Source organism: Xenopus tropicalis, chromosome 3 (assembly GCF_000004195.4).
Source record: "Xenopus tropicalis strain Nigerian chromosome 3, UCB_Xtro_10.0, whole genome shotgun sequence".
NCBI classification, from domain to species: Eukaryota; Metazoa; Chordata; class Amphibia; order Anura; family Pipidae; genus Xenopus; species Xenopus tropicalis.
Genome location: NC_030679.2, coordinates 109,219,083 through 109,241,512, shown reverse-complemented (window position 1 = coordinate 109,241,512; position 22,430 = coordinate 109,219,083). Strand labels below are relative to the sequence as shown.

Here is a 22,430-nt window from a genome sequence, read left to right as displayed (position 1 = left end):
AGCACGCAAATTGTTTCTGCTAATGTAGTGCAAAAATCTTGTCTCTCACTTTTTAAACGCAATTGCATTTAATGTGTGGCAGAAAATGGTTTTCATCTATAAAAATGAACGAGAGCTTGCATAGATAGGGAGGTTGGAGATCATCACTTCATGCATTTATCATAATGAAACTGTATCAAATGGAGTGCAAGCTTGTTAGGGACAAGTGCACAGGCATTTTGTACATTCAGGTGCTGGGGGAGACAGAAAACATGCAAATACTCATCCGTCCAAAGTTACAGCAGCAGCTATTTCTGTAAGAGCGTACAAACTGATGTACATTAATGAAGGAGGAATACAAATAAAATAAAATAAAAGAGAGTTTAGGAACACAAGCCAGTCTAATTTGTGTGCCTCCAGTTTGGCTAAAAATTGCATCAAACACACAAAACATGATCAATGTTCTTCTTTTGAGTGCACTGCCCCATGCTGTGTTCCATGCCTAGGAGTAAGTGCCAGATAGTACAGCAAATGTGTAAGGCTGAGCTGATGTTATATCACCCAGTGGCAAAACTATAGAGCAAGCAAATCGATGGGCCTAGGCTAGGGGACAGGGGGCCTGGACCACAGAGTCTGATTCCTCTAGGCCCTGGCATTTAAAGTACAAACAGCCACCTACCAGCCCACTAAATAATGACTGTCTATGGCATCTTACAATAGCCTCTCTGGCATTTGCCAGAACCCACAGATTGCCCTAAACTAAAGCCATCTTGAATCATCTCTGCTAATATTTATTCTAATATTTATGCACAAGGAATACCAGTTGTCATTGGTGGGAGGCATTTATTTTGGTATTATTCCATTTTTTTGAGCAAGAAGCAAATTTATCATTAATCAGGCAGATGATAGGTTGGTTCGTGAGGTGGGAAAATAAGTATGAACAAGGCTTTCATTCATTTTGCACAAGATGTCTTGCAACAATTGAAAATTCAGTTTGAAATATTTATCAGATTACACCATTACCATGCAATTGGGATTCATATGGCTTTATATATGCCAGCAAGGCAATTGACCCCTTATCATGCCCCTAGAGATGTAATAAGGGTCCAGGTATTCATACTTTCATTACAGCTGATGAGGGCAGCTATTGATTGGTGGAGTTAATTCTCAGCTATTGATTGGCAGAGTTAATTCACTGAAACTTATGTTGGTAAAGGTGGCCATGCAAAGGCAGATTTAAGCTGCCGATTCGGGTCCTTTAGACTGATTCAGCAGCTTATCTGCCCGTGTATGGGGACCCTGACAGGCCTATCCAACTGATTTCATTTGGGCAGGTTTGATTTTCTCATCATTGTAATTCTCTAGATTGGTCCTAGGTCCAAATTATTGAATCACTTCGATATCTACCGCCATAGTGAGCATATCGGTGGAAAAATCTGCTTGTTGCCAGGTTGCCACCTTAAGGCCTGCTTGTACTGATCCTGCTATTAGATTTGTAGATGAGTTGCACACTGTACTTTCGAACACAGAAAAGCCTTAATATCTCACTTTTGGAACTAGAATTTACTTAAGGGCAGGCTAGCGTACAAAAAAATGATGGAGTAAAAAGTGTAAAATCCAGTTTAAATGCTGTGTAAAAAGTAATTCCAGTTTTTCTGAACTTCTTTTTATGTCAGATACACAGTTGCATACTTCATTATACAGATTTTATAAATATAAAACATTTTACACACTGTACCAAGGGGCTAAAGTGACAATAAAAATTAGATTCTAACATCACTTCACAACATATTATGTGGTCCTTTGGTGGTCCTGCTAGACTATCTTCTCCAAGTTTAACTCCAGGGCCTCCAGCACCCTTTATCTATGCCATCCATTCTGATGCTGCTTTTCACAGAGCCCATAATTCCTCCCCTTTCAAACTGCCAGGAAAGAGGAGTTTGACTGAGATTTAAACATATTTTCCTGCTCAGTTGTCCTAAGAGCATACCATCACAAATATATAATTTGTAATTACAAATATGTAATATGTAATAAAATAATATTCATAACGGATAATTGGGGAGCTCAACCCTCTCTTAATACACCCATAAGGGTGTCAGGTGCAAATACTGAAAGAGCCCCACCTTGTATGGGGATCAATACACAATAGCAAAAAAATCCAGTAGCACACTGAAATTGTAAACCATGCAAAAAATGTGTTTATTTGCCCAAGTACATACAAAAAAAGCAACGTCTCAAGCTTGAGAAAGGGCCCGGAGGGGCCCGAAACGTTGATTTTTTTGAATGTACTTGGGCAAATTTTTGGACACATTTTTTGCATGGTTTACAATTTCAGTGTGCTACTGGATTTTTTTGCTATAAAATGAAATTCAGACATGGGCCTTTATGAAAAATGAGAAACCTGCCCATTCAGACTTGATTTATTTATTGATTAATAATTATGTTACAGACACATAAGAGATGGCAGGGATGGCATTTCTGCCACTTCAGTTGAACCCTACTCCCTTGGACCTCCATAGCTTTGGTGCAATCCCAAGTAAACAGGGTAATGACTACTAAAGGAAAATGTCAGTTTTAGAGATTTGCACATCTAGAAGTTACAATATTCCACAAACTTTAATCACATGCCAGTACTCTCTGCCAGGCGAGAGTACCGGTGGTTTACTTATTTACAAAAGTTCCGCCCTTTAGATCTCTTACCGTTCTCTGTTAATTCCTGCACATCCCAGTACCCAAAGGAAGTGGTTGTAAAACCTTTTCTGAATAAGCCCCTCTTGCAGGTTAAACTTTTGATCACACGACTCTCATGGTTTTATAGTTTTTTTAAACTACTACTAAACTAATTTCCGCGAATGTCAGTCATTTATTAAAAGATCTGAATTGAAAAAGCACAAACAAAAAGTTGTATAAAAAACAAGGAAACCACAACTTTTTCATTTTGTCGCACAAAAACAACTATGTTTTTATATTGTTGTACAAAAGCCAAAAAAACCCGAAAACCTCTAAAACCATGAAGCAAAGAAAGATCTTATAGGTGTAAAAGGGACAATTGTGGGTTTTTTCCATGACAAAATTGGGTTTTGGCATCAAAAGACCCAAACTGAAAAAAATTGAACATTAGTAAATGCCCCCTGTAGTCATTGTTCCAAGAATACATCGGATATTAACTAAGTTTTAAGCCCAGATGTCACCCTAACTCACCCTAAGCTTTGCCAGCTGTCAAGTATGGTGACTATAGAGTGATAGTCTGGGAATGTTAGTCTATCTCCCAGTCTAATTAATCGAATGAAGCGGTAATTTTGCAATTAACCAGGGACATTGAATATTAAGTCCAATCTCATTATTGCTGACAGGCATTGGAGTACTAGATAACCCAATACAGTCCTATCATGGTGATTCTTCAGCAAGACCAAGCAGCAATGCTGAGCCAGATCCTGAAAAATAATGATGGTTAAGCTCAATAGACCAGTGAACTACACATATTTATGTCACATTATATTCAAGTAGGATAATGAACCTTGAGTTCTGCTAAAGTTCTGGTGAATTAAATGAACCAACTATTAGTGATGTTTGGGATTGAGATTTTTTTTTTAACTTCTGAATCAGCACTGAACATTACTAGTTTCTGCACCAGTTAAGTCCATGAGTGCAAAACTTCATCTCCCACCAGCCCCCTATACTTTATTAAGACCCAAAAAGAATTTGTAAGGTCAAGAAATAAATATGCTCCACATCAAGGTACCTATTACTCTCACTTTGGCCTGTGTAGCCTGAAAATTCCCCAGCTTGTCTTTAAAACGCATTTTGATTCACGTTCAGGTTTCTTATGTCCAAGCCATGAATCTGTATGAGCTCAGGTGACACCTGTGTCCCTGATACTGAATGGGCAAGAGGTTGTTTGCAGCCGAGCGTTGATGAGTGCAATGAGCAAGCTGGTAGGTAACACTACAATAGAAGTCACGGTCTGTATAGGCCTGGCTCCTTATCTCTAGTGTTTTCACAAGCACAAAATTAATTTTGTGTGCATTCCCCTTCTATATTATCACACAATCGCATCATTCCAATTTCATACTGTAGGATACGTAGGCCTTATTAGAGGCTGGTCATTCTCCTTGCTGTGTAGGAAATGCAGAACATTGCCCCATGGTCAGCTGTTTAAAGAAATTCCCATGCCCCCAGGGCCAGCTGCTTCTGCTTTCCCCATTGCTTCATTGCTAACTGCTTCATTTTCCCCTCTGCTCCTTCATGGCTAACTGCTTGACCCCTGTCCCATTCTTCCATGGCTAATGGCTTAATTCCAATCTCCTTCTTCCATGGTTAACTGCTTTAGATGTCATTTATTTTTTCAGTGTCCCTGGTTATAAGCAGAATTCCTGCCTCATTCAGTTAATTAGGTTGTGAGACAGCCTAGCATCCCCAGACCATCTCACTACAATCGCCATGCTTGACAGTTGGCAGAGGAAAGCCGCATATGCTTTTTTGTATTGCTTCTTTCACTCTGTGATATCCGGCTCAATAACAAAAACTGGGGCATGTTTTTTACCCTTTAAAATTTTCTCATTTGCTCAGGTGCAACTTTTTAAGCTCCTCCAATGGAGTGCAAAGTCACCTGGGTTTGGCGGCACTGAATAAAGGTGGGCAGCCCCTGAAACACCCCTAGCTTGAACATCATTCAGAACATGCAAGCTGGGGTGCACTAGGAAAGGCAAGCCTTATGACAGATGTTAACTACAGCTTTCCCTTGTACCTGTGTGAACTGTCCTCTGCACATTGTACCAGATATTAATTCTGCCTAAAATGCAGGGTGCAAATTGTACTTGTCATGGGAACAGGTGCAAATGCTCCACGTAAGGGCCCTAAGGAGTACACTTTTGTACCCCCTGCTTCTTCAGCACTTGTACCACTAGGACATAAGCCCTATTGTGTATGATCTATTGTCCCTAATGATATGTTATACTTCAAGTGTTGCATTTACAGTGGTGTGAAAAACTATTTGCCCCCTTCCTGATTTCTTATTCTTTTGCATGTTTGTCACACTTAAATGTTTCTGCTCATCAAAAACCGTTAACTATTAGTCAAAGATAACACAAGTAAACACAAAATGCAGTTTTTAAATGAGGGTTTTTATTATTTAGGGAGAAAAAAAATCCAAACCTACATGTCCCTGTGTGAAAAAGTAATTGCCCCCTGAACCTAATAACTGGTTGGGCCACCCTTAGCAGCAATAACTGCAATCAAGCGTTTGCGATAACTTGCAACGAGTCTTTTACAGCGCTCTGGAGGAATTTTGGCCCACTCATCTTTGCAGAATTGTTGTAATTCAGCTTTATTTGAGGGTTTTCTAGCATGATCCGCCTTTTTAAGGTCATGCCACAACATCTCAATAGGATTCAGGTCAGGACCTTGACTAGGCCACTCCAAAGTCTTCATTTTGTTTTTCTTCAGCCATTCAGAGGTGGATTTGCTGGTGTGTTTTGGGTCATTGTCCTGCTGCAGCACCAAGATCGCTTCAGCTTGAGTTGACGACCAGATGGCCGGACATTCTCCTTCAGGATTTTTTGGTAGACAGTAGAATTCATGGTTCCATCTATCACAGCAAGCCTTCCAGGTCCTGAAGCAGCAAAACAACCCCAGACCATCACACTACCACCACCATATTTTACTGTTGGTATGATGTTCTTTTTCTGAAATGCTGTGTTACTTTTACGCCAGATGTAACAGGACACGCACCTTCCAAAAAGTTCAACTTTTGTCTCGTCGGTCCACAAGGTATTTTCTCAAAAGTCTTGGCAATCATTGAGATGTTTTTTAGCAAAATTGAGACGAGCCATAATGTTCTTTTTGCTTAAAAGTGGTTTGCGCCTTGGAAATCTGCCATGCAGGCCGTTTTTGCCCAGTCTCTTTCTTATGGTGGAGTCGTGAACACTGACCTTAATTGAGGCAAGTGAGGCCTGCAGTTCTTTAGATGTTGTCCTGGGGTCTTTAGATGTTGTCTCTGCGCTCTTGGGGTAATTTTGGTCGGCCGGCCACTCCTGGGAAGGTTCACCACTGTTCCATGTTTTTGCCATTTGTGGATAATGGCTCTCACTGTGGTTTGCTGGAGTCCCAAAGCTTTAGAAATGGCTTTATAACCTTTACCAGACTGATAGATCTCAATTACTTATGATCTCATTTGTTCCTGAATTTCTTTGGATCTTGGCATGATGTCTAGCTTTTGAGGTGCTTTTGGTCTACTTCTCTGTGTCAGGTAGCTCCTATTTAAGTGATTTCTTGATTGAAACAGGTGTGGCAGTAATCAGGCCTGGGGGTGACTACAGAAATTGATATTGAAATTGAAAATTGAAATTGATAAACCACAGTTAAGTTATTTTTTAACAAGGGGGGCAATCACTTTTTCACACAGGGCCATGTAGATTTGGAGTTTTTTTTCTCCCTTAATAACGTAAACCTTCATTTAAAAACTGCATTTTGTGTTCAATTATGTTATCTTTGACTAATAGTTAACGGTTTTTGATGAGCAGAAACATTTAAGTGTGACAAACATGCAAAAGAATAAGAAATCAGGAAGGGGGCAAATAGTTTTTCACACCACTGTATAAGCCACGTAAATACCCACTGAGTAGGATGTTATGTCAGGTATAACAGATGTAGGGCTCTAAGGAATATGACCACAGCCTGCCCAATGCTTTATATATTTGTTGTATGGCATCATCATTTCCTTATAATCATTATTAAACATGCATTTTAAGCTTTAGTGGATTCTGAACCACAAGCCATATTTTATATATTATAATAGTAGCATGTGCTGAGCCTAAGGGAGTGAAGTTGTGCAGGAAGGACTTTCTTCCATCTATGCAGTTCAGCCTGCCAGAACCCACTTGACAAAGGATTTGGTACCGAAACATTGGGGTTTTCTCAATTCACACGTGTGGAATTGGAGGTATGTTTACTGTATATATTATTATTCATTTATATGTTCAGCCTGCACCATTAATCTGTGAAGTACATGTTTCTTATATCATACAATGTACAGTATATAACACCTTGCACCATCAATAAGAAACGCAGTGAGTCCCTTTACATGGGTGAATATTGTCCAAAGCAGCTCAATTAAAGTTCAACAGCATCAAGAGGGTAACAGCTTGTCTACCCTTGTTCTAATATACGTCAGTCAAACTGTAACACCCTCAACATTTGACACAGTCAGCACCAGGTTTCCTATGCTAGTAACATTATGAAATCATGGTGCTGCTTATACAGTACTTTTTATGTGATAAACTTATTCATGTGAATGATTGCTATAATCACCCTGCTCCCCAGCGCATATTCCACATATCCGTGTTATGCTACACAATGGGTTTAGGAAGGGCAATCTTCCTTTATATTACAATCATTTATATCTTTTTAACAAACTTAAACTGTGCATTCAAATTTCAAACTGCTTTGGTCTATATGTTTTTTTTTTTTAATCATTATTATTTTCCTGCATCATTTTTTTTCCCAACAGTTTTTGGGTGTATGTGGTTCTTAAAGAGACATTCGGCCAATTCATAAATAATCAAGGAAAGATTGCCATCTGGTGGCAATGATTGGAATATCCTTCTCCATTGTGTGATTAGGGACAATGCTTTTTTGTTATTTATTCAGATTTATAGAGAGACAGAAGATTTTAATTGTATATTCACTGAAGAATTGTTCCCGGTGCATAATTTATCCCTGTAAGGAACACCTTATGGGATATAAGGGACAGTATGCATGCACATAAGTAGAAATGAATTTTCATGGTGCTTCCAATGTTACCTGGGTGACCCATCAGAGGGATCAGAGTTTTCAAAAGTGGTAATTTGCTCTCCTGAGAATGGCCTATACTTACTGCAGTCTGAGTAGCCTAGGTACTGCTCCATTCCTTCTAATTTTTTATGGTCATATGTACAAAAATGATCTTCTGTACACACTTAAAAATTTGTGTCTGAATAAGCATTTTACATGGTAGGTTTACAATTATGGTTGTCATCATAATTTGTGTGCACTTGCCTTATGATATTTGTACAAAATTTCTAAAGTCATTTTGCTGCTGGGATGGTCATGGCATAAGATTTACACAAGCAATTCCTTTGTTCATGAACAAATCAGGATCCCATCAGTTTCTATATGGGCTAAAAGGATATCTGATCACAGCTTAGCCGGATACTGAATAACTGAATAATGGAGAATAACTGCCACTTTAATGGCATAATCCCAATAGGCAGTGCCAGATTGTGGCAGCCAGGCCCCAGTGGGTGTTTTATATTCTAGTCACAAAAAGTAATACAAAATCCTTCAAATATTAAAAAATAGATATTTGTACCTAAAAAGATTTTATTCCAAGCATTTTTGTGAGGATGTAACCCTTCTTTTTCTTCTGTGCCTGTCCCATAGCTTATCCCATAGCTTATCACAATGACGCCAGTCAGTGATATACTTCACACTGCTCAACTAATAGAAGGGGCACCTAGGAGGTAACAATTAAGGATACCTTACTACGCACTTCCCACGCTATATTTAAATAATGCTGTGTATAACCCTGATTTACAAACTAGGTGCAAAGTTTGCAGTCTTTATAGTTGGAATGTGTACCTGTAGTACCTGTGCCAGAGGGTGCTGAAAAGTCCTTACTTTACCTGTGTCCATCTGGCACTGAGTGGCAACAGCTACACGCTGCCCCTTTCTGATCATAAGAAAAACTATTCCCTTGTTGTGTGTCTGCTGTGTGGCCTACAAGCAGCAAAATGTGCTGCAACTCAATGATGTGTTCCACTGCCCCTTTACACACTATATATATCATATATACATATACATATGTATATATGTCTTTGGGAGATCTTATCCGTTCATTTGGCTTCAAATACCATCTATATGCTGATGATACCCAAATTTACTTTTCGACCCCTTCATTAACAGTTGAAACTGAGACTCAAATCTCTAACTGCCTCCTGGCTATCTCCAATTGGATGAACCAACGCCACCTCAAACTCAACCTAACAAAAACTGAACTAATGATCTTTCCGCCTAAACCTGGTCCTACTCCCCCTTTTCTATCTCTATTGAAGGCACCCTCATCAACCCTGTCAATTCCATGCGTTGTTTGGGGGTGATCTTTGACTCCAGTCTCTCCTTCTCTGACCATACTAACACCACTGTCAAAACCTGTCACTTTTTCTTACGCAATATTGCCAAAATCCGACCCTTTCTTTCTACTGTAACAGCTAGGCTGCTCATGCATGCCCTCATCCTATCCCGACTTGACTACTGTAACCTGCTGCTAACCGGCCTCCCTAATTCCCATCTTTCCCCCCTACAGTCTATATTTAACACTGCTGCCAGAATTCTCCTCCTCTCATCCAGGAGAGTTCAGGCCCTTCCCCTGCTAAAGGCCTTATCATGGCTTCCTGTTAAACAAAGAATAGTTTACAAACTCCTTCTCTTAACCTTCAAAGCCCTCCATTCCTCTGCTCCTCACTACATCTCTTCCCTGGTGTCTCCGTACGTTCCTGGCCGACTCCTTCGTTCCTCGCAGAGCAACCGTTTGGTTGCGCCCCCCACTACTACTGCTGTTTCCCGCCTTAAATCCTTCTGCCTTGCTGCCCCTTACATTTGGAATTCCCTCCCTGATGTCCTCCGGAGAGAATCCTCCCTCAGTCTTTTTAAAACTAAACTTAAAGACTACCTTATGGAGCACTCGCCCAGCACCTGATCTGGAAACTGGCACTTATACTGTAATGTCACCCACTGTGACCTATAGCACTTATATTTGCCTATTTGTGTCTGTTAGTTACCCTCCCATATAGATTGTAAGCTCTACGGGGCAGGGACCTCCTTCATCTTGTGTTTCTGACTCTTATTGCAACTGTACCTTGTATTTATTTGTATTTATTGTTGTACTTTGTATTTATCCATTATCTTTAACCCCCCTGTCTGTATTAATGAATCCTACTGTACAGCGCTGCGTACATAAGTAGCGCTTTATAAATAAAGATATACATACATACATACATATCATATATCATTATTTTATATATATCTATATAATCTCCGTATTGTTATGATGACTAAGAAGAGCGGCTGGTGGTGATAACATTTAGAACAAAAAATGGAGTTTGATGATATTAGGCTGACCAGATATCCACTTTCACAGGGGAATTTTAGAAAAGAAACCCTCCATGCTACAGAGCACTAATTAGACTGTAGCCCAATAGCTAATGTGCTATGTGTTTCCCCAGTTAAAATGGTGATTGAGTCAGCACATCCCATGTTGTAGCATTGGTTAGCTATTTATCAACAAATAATTTAATGATTTTTATTTCAAATGATATAACTGTAGCTCTCAGGTTTTGCAGAAAGTTGTAGTTTAGCGGAAAAGAAAGGGTCCAGTATGCAGATCCCTGCTTTGCCTGCCATTTCTCCCTGTTAGCTGGAGTCTGGGGTTAATTGCTCAGCCTTTGTGTATTCTGCAGTCCCTTAGCAACTAGAGCTGTTCCCATTAGCGCCGCTTACTACACAGACCCACACCCACAGCCCTGCAGTCAGTCTGAACTGGAAGTAAGTAGTGCCGTTTCTTCATTATTTCACTTAAAATTCTGAGCATATGAATAATAATGTGATATTTTAAGGACTGCAGGCAGCTCATTATCTTTCTTTAAACCAGGCCCATAATAATAGTTTGGTTAGGAAACCTGCAGTCATATGTTAACAAAGCTGCTCATAATCCTTATTATCATATCCAGTTTTCTTGTATGCTACTGCATTATTGCTGCTGCCGCTGCTTCAGAGGAAGCCCTTTCTAAGTGTGGTGCCAAGGTCGTCTTTTTGATGTACCTGAGCCCAGGGCTAACACAGCAGGAGGTTGGGCATCACTGACATAATGTGTCATTAACTATTGCCCCAAGCACATGTGCAACAGCACTAAGGGGCACACAATTATGCACTACTGTTGGGCACATGAAAGCCCTGTTGGGTACAAGAAAGCCATAGGCAGACTCTCCCGTGCCTTGCAGCCCCTGGCACTCCCTCGCCTGTACATGGAAATGACACGCAAATTAGATGTTATTCCAAGGCATGTCCATATGCCACATACATCCTGTCCCCTCTGAACTCCACTGATAAATGCAGGCAATGCTGTATTCAGAGCAAGGTACCACTCTCCGTATTCCATTCTAGGATCACAAAGAGCTGCATTTTGGGCACAACTCATAGGACAAAGTGCAAAACACAGAGCACTTTTTGTTATTTTGTGCACTACTGTGTCTACTAGTCACCATTCCAACTACTTCCAGCTGCTGGTCTATGGGCCCAAGTATGTGGGGGCTAAGGGGGTGGTACCTATGTGCCCCTCTTAAAGGAAGAGAGATTTTTTCATACAAACATATACAGGGTAATTTATGAAAATGCATTCCACTATGTTTGTATTTTTCCCTGTGCATTCAAGTCAAAAGAAACTAACACAGGCCTGAGTGCTTCATTTCAGAGCACAGAGACCTGTGGCCAGCCCCAATAATACAGCATTCCCTGTGTTTTGCAGTTCCATATTCTTGAGGGGTGGGCAGCACAGAGGTGCCCTCTCATCCGCTAACGTCACTGTCATTCAGACGTGCAAGTAAGGGAGCAGCAGTGAATGCTGCTCCAGGGTCCGACTGAGCCAGCAGTGAAAAAAAACAGGTGCGCCCTGGCCCCTTATGGGCGCTGCATCCCCCCATGACCCAGGCCTACACCCCCTGTTGGCAAATGTGGGCACTGACACTCCTCCCCATCACTGCTGCAAGTGTCTACGTGGTGTGCAGAGGAGGGGGGTTAGCGTTGAAGTAAGACCTTGCAACTGGGGTGGGGAGCCCTGGTGGGCCCCTGGCACCCCAGTCTGACACTGGGCTGAAGCTGAACTAGGGGAAGGCAGGACAGGTATGTGCCTAGCGCCCCCCTCCCCCAATACACACATTACGCCCTAGTTCGTGCCTCTTTCATCTACGCTAATGTCTGGCCCTGATCTTCTCTTAATATGCTCCATATTTGTTTTGGAATGCAAGTGCCAATGTGTTAGCGTGGGTATTTGTTTGGCCTGTGCAGATGATACCACTGTAAGAATCAATGAGGGCATTCTATGGGACTGTTTGGATGATCCATTACATGCTGACTGCTAGTGCTAAAGGTCACAGACAAGGCTAGAATCAATTTAACCAAAAAAACAAATCTCCAGCTGCTGTGAAACTACACCTCACAGATCTCACCTGTTGTCACTAATAACTAACATGAATTCATCAATGCTATAATCTTAAATGGCTACATTCAGGGCCCACTGTGCTTTTATCAGGTAAGCAAAACACCTAATGAGCAGTTTATTTGTACTCACCACTATATATATATATAGGTGGTCTGGAGCCCAAAAGAGGAGGAGAAAATCACTGTGATAATTTATTGTACTCAATAATAAATGCCACAAGCTGATTTTAAAATGTCCCATGTAATAAAAGCCACAAAGTTTTTCCAGGGGTAGCAACCCATAGTAACCAATAAGATGTTTGCTAATATGCAGCTGATAAGCAAGTGCCAACTGATGACTGGTTGCTATGGGTGATTAGACTTATAGAAAACTTTGCAGCACTTATTACATAAGCCTAAAAGTGAAAAGGTATTTAAGATTCAGCTGACGGAACTTATACTTTGCACTGTGACTGTGCGTGGCTGTAACACCAACTTATGTACCCTTGTGTCAGGTCAGATATAGTTAGGGCACCCAAGAAATAAAGTTGTTTAGACCTTAACTGTGCCACAGACTTTTACAAAAAAACAAAAACTGCTACTTTTATTGCAGCTCTTATTCACAGTTATGGACACCTAGTACAGCCCCTTCCTTCCCATGATAACTAGCATAGCTGCCCCCCTCCCTCCCCGGGGCAAATTTCATAAGTCTAACCCGACACGCCAGCTAGTTTTGTGCCTGTCAGTCTGGTCTGCACAGACCTGGCCTAGAGAAGCCCCTGCTTCAAAGCTTGTAGGATGTCAACTATGGATGGTTTTTACTAGTAACGCCTGGGGAGTCCAACCATAGCCAACCTTAGTGTTTGCTGCCATCTAGTGAATTAATTTCAAATTACATTGCACTATAGCATGTAAATTACAGCTTACTGCCCCTGACACACAACAGGCAGACAGACTAATCATAAAGGCTCATTTATAACAACCACATTTGTAGTCATGCAAAAATGATAGCTTAACACACACTTACTGCAGTTGCACATTAGCACTAAACACCATAAGGCCCACCTAGTCTGTTCAGATGAATCATTTGCAAGTAACCACTTAGATTGTAAGCTCTACGGGGCAGGGACCTCCTTCCTACTGTGTCTCATACCACATGGCACTTATTCCCTGTGCATTTATATATATTTATTGTATTTATTTATTATAACACTTGTCCTCCCTGTGTGTAATTCTGTATATTGTAAGATTGCACAGCGCTGCGTACCCTTGTGGTGCTTTATAAATAAAGTTATACATACATACAAGCATACCTACTGATTCAGGGTAACCCAGGAGTTACTTTTAGGGTTACCACTGCAGGCTATACTTAAAAGCCCATGATAAACAACATTAAACAACCAAGTAAATTAATGGTGTCACATACAACACATTTATTTGTCATAAAAATTCAATCAAATAAATCAATATTGTACATACCAAACAGCATACAGGTGCATCCTATTGCCACATGGTCCCTGAATGCCACCCTCCTAACGTTTTTTTGCCATTCGGTGCTTAATTTCCAATATGCACAGCAACCTAGCGTCTAAAGATTATTGTTCTGCATTGTGGATTTGAAGCATTTGCATTGTGGGTAAAAAAATGGCAAATTGCATCCATATTAATCATACATTTCCTCTATTGCTTTTAGCTTTGACAGTGGCCCCTCTTTTATAATGATTCTTTTCACAATTGTTTGCTGCCAGAAATTGCTCCACTTTCATCAACTGGATACAGGGCTGGAACTAGGGGTAGGCAGAAGAGGCACGTGCCAAGGGGGCAACTGTTGGGAGGGTGCCAGACACGTACCTCTTTGCCTACCCCTAGTTCGAAACCTTGTCAACCCACTGATCCCAATTCTCCCTCATCACACCCCCCACATTACTTCCCTCCCTTCCCATCTTCAGTGCGACTCGTACCTGGAAGGGATGGTGGAATGGTGGGTGGGCTGGCTGGCCAGGTTGCCTAAAGCTTGGCCCAATACTGATTGGATACTTCAGGTCTACAGTCATATAAAATAACTTATTTTTCCCACAGGAAGAATGAAGAGATCCTACAGAAAACAAGAGCTGGCAGATCTCCGAGCCACAGGTAAAGGTGCAATATGTGGTAATATGTGCATGTAATATTTAAAGGTGATGATTATGAAGTATTTTCACCAGCAGCAGGTTAGGGAAATGTGGAATTTATATCAGGACCTCTTGTTTCTGTCTACATGAATATTTTGGTCACAGCCACATTGCACACCCCCCTCAAGGTTTCAGATTTAGTGGTTAGCACGACTTTTCCTTTTTTCCTATAGTTTATACAGGGACAGGGGCCAGCTCCATGTTGTTGGTTCCATCATTCCCAGCTACAGTCAGGTGCAGTGGTATAACTATAGAGGAAGGTGACATCTGGCAGGGGCCCCTGCGGGGGGGGGGGGATTTAGGGAGGCTCACTGGGGGCCCCTAGGTGGTGCAGGGGATGCGGCCGGTGTGGGCCCCTGCAGGGCCCCTGGGGCAGTAGCCCCAGTAGGCCCTGCACCCCCAGTCCAACCCTGGATCCCAGTGATGGTCAATAAAAAGGCAAACATTTGGTAGTTTTAACCTTGAAAGCAAGTCCCTGTATAAAATGTATAATTAAGCTGTAGATTTATTAATGAATCAGATGAAATTGAGTGTAGGACAGGCCAGAACAGGGATGACTTTGACATAGTTGGCCAGCTTGAAGTATGCTGTAATATAGTATATGGACAAACACTCCCTGTTTTGTTTAAAAGGAGAGGGCATTGCTTAGTAGCTTAAGGCTGATGCCACACGTTGTGTTTTTATGCTGCGTTTTTTCTCAGCCTAAAAACGCCGCACAAGCCACACAGCCCGAGACTATGGCGTTTTTCAGCCTAGTACTGGTGACGTAAGCAAATCCCGTTTCCATGGTGCTAATAGTGCGAAATAGCAAAAAACGCCCCGTATTTCCGCTAGGTCTGGCAGCTGCCTTTGTGTATACATAGGAATAGCTTGCTGTGCAAATACTGGCGTATTTCGGCCTACACTTGAAAAATCCGTGCTAAGGCGTTTTCTAGTGTATTTATGCTTTGTGTGGTTTGCTTCGAGTCTTTTCAAGCTATTTCTATGGATGATGATATCGGGCGTTTTTCAGCCGCCGAGAGAATTAGAAAATATGCAGCGGAAAAACGCCACGTGTGGCATCAGCCTAATGCACAGGATGTCTTAATGGCCTGTATATATTGATAATGGGTGAGTGCAGAGAAGGTCTTGTCTTTGCCTGTACTAATAAGTAAAATGCTGTATTGCTGCCGGGAGTAAGAGACACATAATAACCAAAAAGTAGATTGGTTCTTAGATTTATATAATTATTATAATTTTGCCTTTCTGATCAGACCCTCTCCTGCTGATTTTCTGATTCGGCATTCAAAGAAATACATGGTTCCAAAAAGAAAAAAAATAAAGACAAAGAGCAGGCGCACAAGCTAATATGTAAATGAAGAAATAAAAAAAATGAAAAGTATATAAAAGCATAATAGTTTACATAACATTCTGTTAAACATAGTCATTCTCCTCTTGTAGATTATACAGAGACCCCAAAATACACAAGTACCCTGCAAAGTAAGGCGGGGTTTGTGGAAGAGCAATTAAGGCGGGGCTACCAGCAGGAAGCTGCTGCTCTTGATGCAGCAATGGAGAACATGACGCGCATGTATCTGTCAAGGTAATGGGCATGAGTTGTCTGGAATGACAGGGTTTATGTGATATTCCTTGGTAACAGCCACTATTGTTACTTCTGATACTGGAGTGTACAGCAACAAAATGGAGATGGTCAATGGAAGACCATAAAGGATATAAAGGAGTAGCTGTATTGCTAGATTTCTACACTGAGACTGCACAAGTTGTTTCTTTTAAAACATAAACTTAGTTAGAGCCTATCACTTTTAATGAGAATATCAGAATGACATAGACAAATTTTTGTTTATTAGGTCAGGGAACATATGAGTCTCCATGATTCCTTTTAATACAGTAATAATTTAAAAACAGACAATAGTGATTGAGATGAGCTGCAAGGTTAACTCTAAGCTATTTATCTGGTATCTATGCTGGATACCACGGCAAATCAGAGTCTCCTAAGTTAAAGGTTATTATCCAGTCCAGCTGGTACAGAGGGTGGCAACGAGGAAGCAATAAAAATTCTCCCTGTACTGAAATTCGACCAGGGCTGGGACCAGCGTTGTACTAGCTAATTTAAACCCGTAAATATGCAACCCTTCCATAAAGGAGGATTAGTCTCAGTCACTGGAGTTTGCCAAATATTAGGCATACATCCCAGTGATTGTAATAGCTTACCTGATACCCTGGGCCAGTGCTTGTGTTAGCAGAAAACTGCCCCGGCCCAGGGTATTCCTGCAGAACTTCTTCAGTAGAGATGTAGCGAACCTCACAAAAAAAGTTCGCGAACCCGTTTGCGAACTTCCGCCAAAAAGTGTGAACTTTTGCGAACTTTGCGAACCCCATAGACTTCAATGGGAAGGCGAACTTTAAAACCTAGAAAAGCCATTTCTGGCCAGAAACCTGATTTTAAAGTTGTTTAAAGGGTGCCACGACCTGGACAGTGACATGCAGGAGGGGGATCAAGGGCAAAAATTTATCTGAAAAATACGTTGTTGACACAGCGTTGCGTTTTGTGCTGTAAAGGGCAGAAATCACACTACATTTCTAAACTTGTGTAATAAACTGCTTTAAAACGTCCGGGGTCTACATGCCAATCAAGTCGTGTAAAGGTTACAGCCGGTTCAATGTGTGGTTGGTGCTTAGTGCACTACTATGAGCAGCACACCTGTCTCCAACACACACAGACGGAGCTGCAGTACACAATGAAAAGAAGACTAGAGTAACAGTTATCAGAAAATAAAAGCAGTCCTTACAAGGACTATTGGGTTACAGCAGATGAGATCAGCAGGACAGCTGTCCCCAGCAGCTACATACAGAGCAGTAGAAAGTAGATTACTAGTCAGCAAAGCTACCTAAACTGTCCCTCAAACCCCTGCACAGCTCTCTCCCTATGCTAACTCATCAAGCACACACAGGCAGAATGTAAAATGGCTGCTGGGCTTCAGTTTATATATGGAAGGGAGTGGTCTGGGGGTGGTCCAGGAGGGAGAGCTGCCTGATTGGCTGCCATGTATCTGCTGGCTCTGGGGTGAGAGGTCAGAATTTGGCTCCAGCTAAGGCGAACCCAAAATTGCGAACTTCGCTAAAAGTTCGCGAACTTGTGAACTTGCGAACACCCGATTTTCGTGCGAATTAGTTCTCCGGCGAACAGTTCGCTACATCTCTATTCTTCAGCACAATCTTTCTACCTCTTCTCACTTCTTTTCTCCGGGCACACATGTGCACTAGAGTGAAAACGCTGGCTTTTAGTTGCTAAGATCAGCTTTCACTCCGTCACACATTTGCCAAACACACTGAGACCAAAAGAAGCCACAAGAATTGAATAAAGGTGGCAGTGGGGATCTTCTGCAGAAATACCCTGTGCCGGACATGTCAACCCCCAAAAGTATTTTTTTACCTTATAAAAAGAACACTTAATCCCAGGAAACTTTTCAATCTGAATTTATTGAAAATTTTTAGTGCTTTAAAAGTTATTTATAAATGTAATTGCTATAGAAAGCAGCATTTGCTGAACCCTGGTTGTTACTTTTTAAACAATGTTACAAAAGCCAGTCTCCTTCAGCAAGTCAGGTCTGTCAGTCTGCCGCCTTGTGTTACATTGTTTCAAATGCCAGAGCCACCAGGGCAGAGAATAGAAAGGACAAACACTACTTCTAATAACAACTATATATATATACAAATAAGTAAAAAACTATTGCCAATTCATAATGATATATTGCAAAGTTGGTTATAATTAAGTTTTCTTTTATTAGGCAAAAAATTATATTTTGTGTAAATGATATTAATCACCGGGGGGGGGGGGATGCACCTTACATTTTGACAGCCCCCCCAGTGATTTAAACTTTAGTTCTCATTTAAAATATTTCTATTATCCGTTGCCACAAACACTCCATGGTGAGAACTGCACACAGCGTCACAGATCTGTTGGTGAATATGGACCAGAAGAGTTTGTTGTATATATATATTTCCTTTAGTAACATAGCTGCCTTTGTTTAGATGCAGGTGTATGTATATTAGAGACCATCCCTGTACTACATGTTTTAGACAGGGCCTTACCAGTGCTTTACAGATAAACAGTTTATTACACTCTTTACCCATGAGGCTACACACTTTTTAATATGGTGTCCCTGGATACTCAGTTGCATGTAACGAGGAAAAGAATATATTATCCTTTTTTATTTTGGCATCTTAAATGCTGCTTTACGTTCTAATTTACATTTCTGTTCCCTCTGACTTGCACATCATAAGTAGCCTTATTCTCCTTTCTTATATTTGATTTGGCTTCATAATTTTTAAGGAGTATTCTAAGGGAATAAACTGAGCACTGTAATTGTTTCAGGTGCCTAAGATTAAGTTCCTTGGGTATAAAATGTGTAAGGCTATTGTGTGTCATACATTTACTTTAAACAAAGTTTACAGTGCTTATACAATGCCTTCTCGTGGAATCTCTCCCTGACAGAAATCTATGTTGGCACAAATTCCCTTCTTAAGCTGTATGTCTGGGCCATGGCACCCAGACCTACATTTGTTTTTAATGAGCTCTTGTCCAATATCCTAACATAGTGTGATGCTGTATTGTAAAAAAGTACAACTTTTTTGGTGGCTATATTGAATGTCATTAGTTATTATCAGAGGCTATAAGAAAGCAGACCCCCCCCCCCCAGGGCATAGGGGGCCCAGGGGACAGGGGTGCCTGGACTGCATGATTCCTCTATATAGAAGCCCCCCCCCTCTATAGTATAGAAATATATCATCTCAGGTAGGAGAGCTTGCAATGAGCTGGGAATGCAAGTGAGCGGGATAGTGGCATAGGGGAGAGGGTCTGAGTAGGGTTGGCTGCCATGTAGTTATGCCACTGGCTATTATATATCATATGTATACTAGTTTTATTTGGGGATGTACATGTACATGTGGAAATCTGAACCACTGGAACTTATAGGAAGGTGAAATGTGTGGGATTTGTGTGTTCCTGATAATTCCAGTGGGAATGGATATGTGAAGTCCCAAGGGGATTTTAAGACCAAAAGCCTGCATGCATCACTGGAGGGAATTTGGTGGGGAACAATGTTATTGAATGGGTATTAGAAGATAAAGAGCGAGTGAGAAAGAAAGGGTACAAATGAGGCAGATTATATATAATAAGCAATGTTTTGCTTTTCAGACTTCAAGCACTGGAGAAAGAGCTAACCAGTACAAAGTGTGAGCTGGAAGAAGCAGAGAAGCAGCAATGGGAAGCTCAGAAGACCCAGTCTGAGCTTTTCCATGAGAACTGGCGACTGTTGAAAACACTTCAGCAGCTACGAAGGACCATGGAAAAGCAGGAGGAGACAAAAAACAGGAGGATTAAGAACACCCTAAAATGACACCCTTATAATACCAATGGGAAAAAAATACATTTTTGAGACCTTGTCCCAGAATAAACGCCTGCACCAGGAGACACTCACAAAGGCACACATTGAAAAACAGTCCCTATGTAATAGTGAAACTATTCTGCCTCCACAATGTATGCTAAAAAATATAAAATAATGTACATAAAGTGTTTCAGCTGACAGCTTTACATTACAGAAAAAGCCTTTAAAAGGCTTATTTATTCTTGATCTTTGTGGAAATAGCGATCCAAAGAATTGTAATCCAAAGGAATAAAAACAAAATTTCATGATAGTCTGTCTGAGCCGAACTAAAACAAGACAATGGAATGCAAACCTTGCCAATCCCATGTTAAATGGCATGGCTGCCTAGTAATGAATATAATGTGTATTGATATGGAGTATGGTATGATTGTAAGCTAACAATATAAAGGTTACATGATAAACTATATGGGCCTATTGGGTAGCTCAGAAGCAGTACAATAAGCCACTGCAGCTTGTTATAAAGTTGTATATATCTATATAGCTCTGTGTCCCTCTGGGAGCTAATAGAATGAATGGCACTGTGCCTTACAGGAGAACTAAAGCCTAAACATGTTGTACAGCCAGGGCCGCCATCAGGGGGGCACAGGGGGTACAGCCGTCCCGGGCCCGGCCGATTTTAACTTTAATCAGTTCCGGGCCCTGTCATTGGTGGACAGCGGGTGATCCTATTGGTCGCGCCCCGTGCGTACATGCACGTCAGTACGCACGGGCCGCAACCTTATAAAAGGGCCTGTGTTCTGCCGGCAGTCAGAAGTGAAGAGGTGTCGGCAGGGAAGGACCTTGCCGCCGCTGAAGATGCCGCCGCTGAAGATGCCGCCGCTGCCGAACTAGACGCAAGGGCTGTGCTAGCTACCAATGTACTAGGGGGGCCCTGCTGGCTACCAATGCATTAGGGGGGCCCTGCTGGCTACCAATGTACTGGGGGGGCACTGCTGGCTACCAATGTACTGGGGGGGCACTGCTGGCTACCAATGTACTGGGGGGGCCCTGCTGGCTCCCAATGCATTAGGGGGGCCCTGCTGGCTACCAATGTACTAGGGGGGCACTGCTGGCTACCAATGTACTAGGGGGGCACTGCTGGCTACCAATGTACTAGGGGGGCACTGCTGGCTACCAATGTACTGGGGGGGGCACTGCTGGCTACCAATGCATTAGGGGGGCCCTGCTGGCTACCAATGTACTGGGGGGGCCCTGCTGGCTACCAATGTACTGGGGGGGCCCTGCTGGCTACCAATGTACTGGGGGGGCCCTGCTGGCTACCAATGTACTGGGGGGGCACTGCTGGCTACCAATGTACTGGGGGGGGGCCTGCTGGCTACCAATGTACTAGGGGGGCCCTGCTGGCTACCAATGCATTATGGGGGCCCTGCTGGCTACCAAGGTACTAGGGGGGGCACTGCTGGCTACCAATGTATTAGGGGGGCCCTGCTGGCTACCAATGCATTATGGGGGCCCTGCTGGCTACCAATGTACTAGGGGGGGCACTGCTGGCTACCAATGTACTGGGGGGGCACTGCTGGCTACCAATGTACTAGGGGGGGCCGTGCTGGTTACCAATGTACTGGGGGGGCACTGCTGGCTACTAATGTACTGGGGGGGCCCTGTTGTCTACCATGTATTAGGGGGGCCCTGCTTGCTACCAATGTACTAGAGGGGGGCACTGCTGGCTACCACGTATTAGGGGGGCCCTGCTGGCTACCAATGTCTCATGTCTGTGAGTCCTTTGTACTGGTGGGAGGGGGGCCCAGAAAATGTTGTTGTGAGGGGCCCCGTGATTTCTGATGGCGGCCCTGCGTACAGCTCATTGCATTATTTACACCAGCTTACATGCACAGCTCTTCTTATTGTAGGAAAGATCTCCAGAGTTGTTTCTTTGTGATACTGAATATAATGGGAGGTTATATTTTTTAAAATGAATCAAATTTTAAACCCAAATAAGTCAATAATCAAAAAATAAATTCTAGTAAATATGGCTTTATTTATATAAAAAAAACACTGTGTTTCCCCAGCAAGTAACAAGTGCACCCCCACCCACAAGACCATACCATGGCATGATGGGTATTAAAACAAAAGCAAGGTATTCTCAGGCAAATGAGCCATCAATGCTTTGGCAAGTAAAAAGGCAGGGTAGAAAATGCCAAGTAGATAGCTTATATACAGTTCCACTCAGGTTTCTAAGATACGCAGAGATAAAATTGTAACACAATATTGATGGGAATTAAGGGAATATAGGGGAGCACTCACCAGGATAGCAGGCTGGATAATGCTCCACGGTACTGCAACGCTCCCCAACACCCCCGATAGGGTAACAATCACATTAGATAAATAGAAAATGTAGCGGAGCACCGGATAGCCAAATTAATAAAAGTACATGTTTATTTCATCATTTTAAAAGCATATAGAAGGCGTCCTCACCCATCCAGCTTTATTAATTTGGCTATCCGGTGCTCCGCTACATTTTCTATTTATCTAAATTGATGGGAATTAAGTCTGTTGGTTAAAAATAACTCACCTAGGGTGATCAGTCTGTCTGTATAGGTACTGATGATCACGGGAACAAAATAGTTATGTATCACATAACAGGTAAAATGTGCCCCAAATG

General features: G+C 42.0%; 1 protein-coding gene across 1 annotated transcript; it reads left to right on the top strand.

Moving 5' to 3' along the window:
- Nucleotides 1-10,457: 10,457 nt before the first annotated feature.
- Nucleotides 10,458-20,081, top strand: LOC100488087 (microtubule-associated tumor suppressor 1 homolog A). The gene is made up of 4 exons (XM_002932233.5): nucleotides 10,458-10,560; nucleotides 14,290-14,343; nucleotides 15,822-15,963; nucleotides 19,579-20,081. The coding sequence occupies exons 2-4, from the start codon at nucleotides 14,295-14,297 to the stop codon at nucleotides 19,778-19,780; spliced, it is 393 nt and encodes a 130-aa protein (XP_002932279.1). The 5' UTR covers nucleotides 10,458-10,560; nucleotides 14,290-14,294; the 3' UTR covers nucleotides 19,781-20,081.
- Nucleotides 20,082-22,430: the final 2,349 nt, after the last annotated feature.

What these genes read in the sequence shown, in the direction of transcription:
- LOC100488087 (XM_002932233.5), top strand. Translation starts at nt 14,295, where the DNA reads ATGAAGAGATCCTACAGAAAACAAGAGCTGGCAGATCTCCGAGCCACA. An exon ending in GGCAGATCTCCGAGCCACAG is followed by an intron (nt 14,344 to 15,821) that starts GTAAAGGTGCAA and finishes CTCCTCTTGTAG; the next exon opens with ATTATACAGAGACCCCAAAA. An exon ending in ACGCGCATGTATCTGTCAAG is followed by an intron (nt 15,964 to 19,578) that starts GTAATGGGCATG and finishes TTTGCTTTTCAG; the next exon opens with ACTTCAAGCACTGGAGAAAG.